Raw genomic sequence first — 6,759 nt, 5'->3', positions numbered from 1 at the left:
CCTGGCCTTGAACACCTCCAGGGATGGGGCAGCCACAGCTTCTCGGGGCAACCTGCCCCAGGGGATCACCACCCGCACAGCCAACAATTTCTTCCCCAGATCTCACCTCAATCTCCCCTCTGTCAGTGTCAAAGCGTTCCCCCTCATCCCATCACCGCACGCCTTCATAAAAAATCCCTCTCCAACTTTCTTTCCTAAATTCCCAACGCAGCCCCCAGCAGGATCACCCTATTTCGGTGCCCACCACAGCTCAGCAAACGCCCAGCAGCAAAACCACTCTCCCAGCCTGTCCTCCCAGCAGAGGGGCTCCAGCCCTCCCAGCATCTCCGGGACCTCCTCTGGCCCCGCTCCACCAGGTCCATGTCTCTCCTGTGTTGGGACCCCCCAAGCTGGAGGCGGCACTGCAGGGGGGTCTCCCCAGAATGGAGCAGAGCAGGCTCCAGCCCCATGAGCAGGGCTGCTCCCTGAAGCCCTCGGAGATGTTCCAGGGGGGAATGTAGAGGTGGAGGAGATCAGAGAGCCGCCATGCCCCAAGCACAGGGGAGAGGGCAGCCATAAGGGACTGTTTAATCCCAATCCAGAAGCAGCCATCAGATCCCTCGGTGGTCACCACCACAGGAGTCAGCACTGACGGTGTTGGACATGGCATCAGCTCACTCCCGGGGAGCGCAGGAGGGGGAGTGTGGTGTTTGGCAGAGTTTGTCACGCCAGCAAGAACAAAAAGAAGAGAAAAGAAGCTGCATGCAACCACCCCGAGAAGCAGTGAGCACAGCCCCAACCACCGAATCCACCCCCCATCCCAGTATGTTTCCACTGTATCTATTCAATCGACTGCAGGCGGAGGGATTAAGGCACGTGTATTTTTGTATTAACGTGGTCGGTACAAATGCCAGCGACTTCCCTCTAGACGTACCCAAGCTCCATTCCTGAGCACGGGCGCACGCGAGACAGGTAATAACTGGCAAACCCAGAGGAAGCTGGTTGGTATTTTCCAGTTCAAACATGGGACAGGCAGTCCTCAACTGCGCTCCCACGGAGGCGGACAGCAGCAGTCGTGCCTGTCACCACATCATTGGAAGACACCAATAATTTATTGAAATAAATACAGGTAACAAACCAAACAGCCTCTGGGTTTAAACACTACACGTACGTTGGGTACAATTTCTCTACGCTCTTGGGAAAAGCACGGCGATACACTGATTTTTGGCCACGTGAGCCTTTTGCCAAATCCGGAGCAGCCAGATATGTGCTGGAGATATCGGAGGTGGAGGCTCCCAACTTGTCACGCATTGGGCTTTGTTGCAGGAAGGAGTCCGGTTTCAGGAGGATTTCTTTCTTCTTTGTAAAAGTGACTCTTTTTTTTTCCTTTTTTTTTTTTTTTTAAACCAAAAAACGGTTAAGCCCCAAGTCCATGTTGGCAAGCTGCAAGCTGAAGGGGGGGCTCTGTTCGGACAAGGCCCTTCAGAAGCAAAGGCTGCTCTCGCAGAGCAACCCCGGCAAACCCAGGACTGACCAGGGAAAGCGAGCCTGGCTCTCCAGCCAGAGAGCCACCGTGTCCACGCCGGGGCCGGCTGGTCCCAGCCTCCAAACTGGCATCCGTGTGACCTTGGGACCCAGTGGGGACAGCAATGTGGACGCTTCGCAAACCTCCTTCCTCTGCCAGGACCGCCCCGGCTCCGTCTGTCCTCGGCTGCCACAGTTCTCCAGGGCACAGCCCTCTGTCCGGGGAGACTCCGGGAGCACAGAGGCCAGAGGATGGCAGTCAAGCAGGGAAATCCAGTCAACGATAACAAGGGGAGAGTCTTCAGCTCGGACCAGCCCTCAAAACTCATGTTTCCACTACTCGAATGAGAGGCAGCGGCTTGGGGCCCGTCAGCCTTTTGCTGCAAGAGAGAAAGGGTTTGGTCAGTCACATGAACTGGACGGGGTTTGGGGTGAAAACCTGAGGGAGAGGGTCCTGCCCCAGCCCTGGTGGGTGATGGCTCCCCCCAGAACCACCCACAGGAGGCACCTCTGCTCCCCTGTACTCCCCTGACGGAGGAATACAGGAAAGGAGACCTCTCTGCAAAGAGAAAATAATACAACGTGCTTCCAGAAGAGCAACCCCGAGTCCAGTGTCATCCCCCACTGCCTCGGGTAAGACGTGGACCTGCAGATGAAGGCGCTGAGCAGCCAGGCAGGCTGGAGGGTACGTACTCCCCACGTACCTGCTCACGTACTCCGACTTGGAGCGCGCTCTGGAGCTGTGGCTGCCCCGACTGACTTGCTTCTCGATCAGGTGCTCTATGCGGTCGTGCATCTCCAGGTTCTGCAAGAGATGGAGCCATGGTTAGCGACGGTCAGCTGGGGACAGGCGCGCTGCGGGCACACAGATCGCTTGCCGAGGAATGCTCCAGTATAATCCCTTGCAACGGGGCAGCTTTTTCTCAAGGGAAATGAAATCTCACCCTCCGTAGGGACTGCTCACCAAAGGAGAGCCGGGATGGTTTGTAAGACCTGCCGAACACCCAACAGAAACCCACCGGCACACGATCTCTCGCGCTGGATCTGGTTTCTGCCTGGGTTCACGGCAGGCTGCACTCGCACACCGTCCCCATGCAGAGATTAGCAAAATAAGTCACCGAGGAGGGAAGAAAACGCTAGAAGTGCCAGTGCAGGCTCAGTTTTTCTCCAAAAAAGGAGAGATTTGACACTTGTTACAATCCTAGAGGCTGGAATGCAATTTTAATTTCTGACACGCACACGCTCAGCTGCAGCTTTGTAAGCAAGAAGGGTTTTGCTGCCAGAGAAATGTGCTTGATGAGATTATTTTGGACTTGGCTTGAGTTCCCAGCTGCTCCCGCAGCCCCGGCTGCATTGGAAACCATCACACCAGCCCGGGGAGTCGGCACAGCCCTCGGGGCTGCGGAGGGCACGCTTTCCTACGTGAAGCGGGTGTCGGGGCAAGGGAAGGGCTTTGCTGCCGGCCGCTCTGCCCAGAGCAAAGCTCATCGCCGCGATGGAGCCCAGCCACGACCCGCAGGCGTGCAAAGCCAGTCGCACCGGGAGGTTTCAATGAGAGGGCGCGAGCTTAGAGCAGACCCCGGGCATCCCCCGAAACGGCCCCGCTAAGACGCACCTCAGCCTCCAAGTAAGCGACTCTCTCCTTGAGCTCCTGGATCACGGCATCTTTGGCCTGGATCACTGTTTTGGAGTTCTGGAGCTGTAAGAGATAAGTTCAGGGCAGCTGAAAATCCCTCTCGTGTACGGCTGGGCTGGGGAAATGCCAAGGAAGGAGGGCAGCTTCGCCAGCCACCCTTCTGCCCGTTACCACCCACCGCATCACTCCAAGGTCTGCATAAAAACCCATCCGAAAAAGCCTCAAGTTAAGACTGAGAATTAAGCCCCAGGTGAAGGAGCCTCTGCTCACACAGCTTGGGATTTAACTCTCTCAGCAGGCCCAGCCGGGTGCACCGCACTCCTTTTTCACTCCTTTTATTCCCTCCCCCTTCGGGCCGTCACCCCGGGTCAGTCCCCGCTGCAGGAGAGGGCTCTGGGCTGCCTTTGAACTTGTGTCCCTTTGGTTTGCAAAGCGACTCAGCCCCACAAACCAGCAATTCTTTGCTCCCAAGCAGCTTAAGAGATTTATTTTTTTTCCTTTCCCTTTTTTTTTTTTTTTTTTTTAAGTCCCCTCCGAGTCCTCCCGCCCCGGCCCCGCTCCTCTCACCTGCTCGATCATCTGCCGGACTTTGCGTTGCTGGCTTTTCAGCATGTCGTCCAGATGGTGTATCTTCTCCCGCAGCATGGCCACCTCCTTCTCCAGCTGGGCTGACCTGGGAAAAGGAGAGGACGGAGTCCGGGAGCCATCGGGAGCCTTCCCAGAAAGGGAGCACCCACCCAGCTGTGCCCAGAGCAGCTTTTATCGGCTGGGTCTCCTCTACAGCCGCACAGGTCTTGAAATACTTTGACCAGACGAGGTAAGGAGAGGCAGAGACAAAGCCTATTCAGGCAGGAGCCACAAAGACTAGCAACCACAGACTGCAGGGACACAGGAACATCAGGAAGAGTCAGGCCACAAACAAGGCCTTCCAGAAACAACCCATTGCCAATTAGCCCCTGGAGCACAAGGATACCGGCTGGGTGGAACGAATCCGACATTACGGGGAGCATCGGCTGCTCCGGAGGCTCCCTGAGCAGGGCAGGACTTGCCCCGAGCTCCCAGCCGGCAGCGGGGCCGCTAGAGGTCTCCGGGCAGCCCGACTCCGGAGCTGCGGATCTCTCGGAGCAAAGCAAAAACTGCGGGAGGTATTTGGGAAGCTCTTGGGAGGTGGGTGCTGTTTTGCAAGCCAGAGAGCAAGCACGCCCTTCGCAGGAATGTGCAGTCATGCCCCGGCGAGCTGACACCCCGACCCAGCGGCGTGGGCTTGCTCCGGAGTTGGCAGCCGAGCCGGAGGCCAAGCCTCACCGGTCTTGTTCGGCGAGCTTGTCACCTTCCACGCTTCTCAGCCGCGCCAGCTCTGCTTCGCCTTCTTTCATCTTCAGCAGCAAACTCCTGTGCTCCTGCGGCAGAGCGAGGGGCCGAGTTACGCGCACGGAAACAAGTCGCAACAGATGCTTCCTCAGGCTCCGCTGGGACGCAGCGAACTACAAACACCCGGGGAGCCGGGCAGGCTCCGCTCAGCCTCCCCGCTCCACCTGCGGGTTGTTTTCACCAGCATTAAATTTACATGCGAGAGACAGACAGACAAGGGCAGCCGCAGCGATGACCGACAGCGGCCGTCCCGCTCCTTTACCCCAAGGATACAGGCAAGGCACCAGCCCATCTCCTTCCCCGCTGCCGGGCCGGGGAGCGCAGTCCCAGACCACAGTGTGCTCACGCTGCACTGTTAGATTTATGACTTTAACGTTGTTATGAGCAGACCACAGCTGAAGTCTAGACTGCGCACTCGTTTCCAGGATACCTGGAAGAGTTTGCACAGACCGACCAGATCTTCGAGACCTGAGAAACGCCGGTCTAAATCAGCGACACTCAGTTCGCAGCCGTGCCCAGCAGCTGCCTTTGCCCAACGCCGTCAGGTCAAACCTGGTCGGGAAGCGAACCCCTCCGTACGGCGGGTACCCTGCGGCCCACCCAGGACCCCCCTGCGGGGTCTGCGCTGAGCACTGCCAAACTCATCACCACTGGGCTTTCCCGTTCCCCCCCCACCCCCCGCAGCGGAGTGGGACCAGGCAGCTCCGCTAACCCCACCAGCCCCACCGCCGCCGCAGGGTACCTTCTCCATCCCTGCCAGGAGTCTCTGCAGCTCGTCCACCTGCACCTCCTTCTCCACCACGCTCCTCTCCGCTCTCCGCAGGGCAGAGCTCGTCTGCTCCGCTTCCTCCTGGTACTGCGCGACCGTCCTCTGCAAAGAAGACGGAGATGCCTTTACCCCCGACCCGAGCCGCCGGAGCCCTTCTCCCGAGCGACGTTTTGAAGCCGCGCCGGTGCTCGAAGCCTTGGCAGGCAGATTTTGCTGAAGGCAGCCGGGCGTCTCAGCAAACAGCCCGACATGCTTCAGAGAGAAGAGGTTCTTCAGAAAGCTCCCCGGCTTCAAAGCACTTCAAAGGAGCGAGCGCCTAAATGCTGTAGCAATAAAGGCTCCTTAAACGCGAGAGACATGTTCCTTCTCAGCCACGCGCGCTCTGGGGCTGTTTGCCGCCTGCCCAAGGAACCCCCCTCGGCAGCCCCACCCGCGCCTGCCTCAACGGCTCAGGAGCCGAGAGGGGACAAGGGTGTCCCCGTGGGTCCCTCAGGACAGCTGGAGAGCCGGCTCAGACAACAAGACACATGGAGAACATCTGGACAGAGCTGGCGGCAGCAACAGCTGCCAAAACGCCCGATTCCTGCCATCCCCGGGACCTCCATCCGGGCTCAGAGCCCGCAGGCGGCATCGCGGCTGACCGAAGACCCCAAAGTGCCACCAAACCACGCGACTTCCTACACGCAAGGGCAGATGTCCTCGGGGCACGTGCCACCGCTGCGGGCAGGCAGACGTCCCTGCGCCGAGGAAGCGGTCACTGCTCAAACCCACTTCCCCCGCGGACACCGTCCCTGGTCCCGCCGTAGGGAACCCCTCAGGGTTCCCGGGACCAGTTTGGTCTGCGGGACAGGACGTGAGCCGGGACGTCACCGCTGTCACCAGCGCTCGGAGCTGCGGGGTGACGCGGTCAGGCCCAGCCCATCCGGGATGTGAGCCGTCACTAGAAAACAACCCGAAGGTGACCATTAATCACCAGGGCTGAGGAAGGGAGGAAAGGGAACACGGCAGCTTCGTCAGCGCCGCTCGGCAGGCGAGGAGACCCGCGCGATGGGTCTGGTGCCTCCCGCTCAGCTCGCCCCTCTCCACAGCAAACCGCACCGCAGGAGAAGAGGCCGAGTTCCAGGAGAGACCACCACGGCCGGCACCACCGCCACAGCAGTGCCGTGGATGGGAACCGCACACTCGGTCTCCGCTCAACCGGCCACGAACCGCCGGTGGTCCCTGCTACCCACGGAGCAGCCGGCGCACGTGCCGAGTCTGGCCGCGGTCGGAAAGACCCGGCAGAGCTTGGGGGGACCCGCCTTCCAACCTGGCTGACGCTTTTGGTCTATGTGATTTTTAACTGGGAAAGCATTTCTGGTTTCAGGCTCATCTGGGCGGCCAGGGGGGCAGTTTGCCGGGGTTTGGCCAGGTCTGGACTCCCCGGCGTGTTTTCACGGCCGCTCTGCGAGGAGAAGCCAGACACCTTCGACCGCCCAGA

General features: G+C 59.4%; 1 protein-coding gene across 1 annotated transcript in view; it reads right to left on the bottom strand.

Moving 5' to 3' along the window:
• Nucleotides 1-1,828: 1,828 nt before the first annotated feature.
• Nucleotides 1,829-6,759, bottom strand: part of TUFT1 (tuftelin 1) — a 16,526-nt gene continuing 11,595 nt past the window's right edge. Inside the window, exons 11-16 of the mRNA XM_009891685.1 lie at nucleotides 5,253-5,381; nucleotides 4,445-4,539; nucleotides 3,707-3,812; nucleotides 3,119-3,202; nucleotides 2,208-2,308; nucleotides 1,829-1,883 (exon numbers count right to left, since the gene is read on the bottom strand). Of these exons, the coding sequence (XP_009889987.1) occupies nucleotides 1,829-1,883; nucleotides 2,208-2,308; nucleotides 3,119-3,202; nucleotides 3,707-3,812; nucleotides 4,445-4,539; nucleotides 5,253-5,381 (570 nt within the window). The remainder of the gene's footprint in view (nucleotides 1,884-2,207; nucleotides 2,309-3,118; nucleotides 3,203-3,706; nucleotides 3,813-4,444; nucleotides 4,540-5,252; nucleotides 5,382-6,759) is intronic.

The sequence above is a fragment of the Charadrius vociferus genome, unplaced genomic scaffold (genome assembly GCF_000708025.1).
Source record: "Charadrius vociferus isolate BGI_N301 unplaced genomic scaffold, ASM70802v2 scaffold2359, whole genome shotgun sequence".
NCBI classification, from domain to species: domain Eukaryota; kingdom Metazoa; phylum Chordata; class Aves; order Charadriiformes; family Charadriidae; genus Charadrius; species Charadrius vociferus.
Note: the sequence above shows the minus strand (reverse complement) of the source record. Positions and strands in the feature narration are given on the sequence as shown.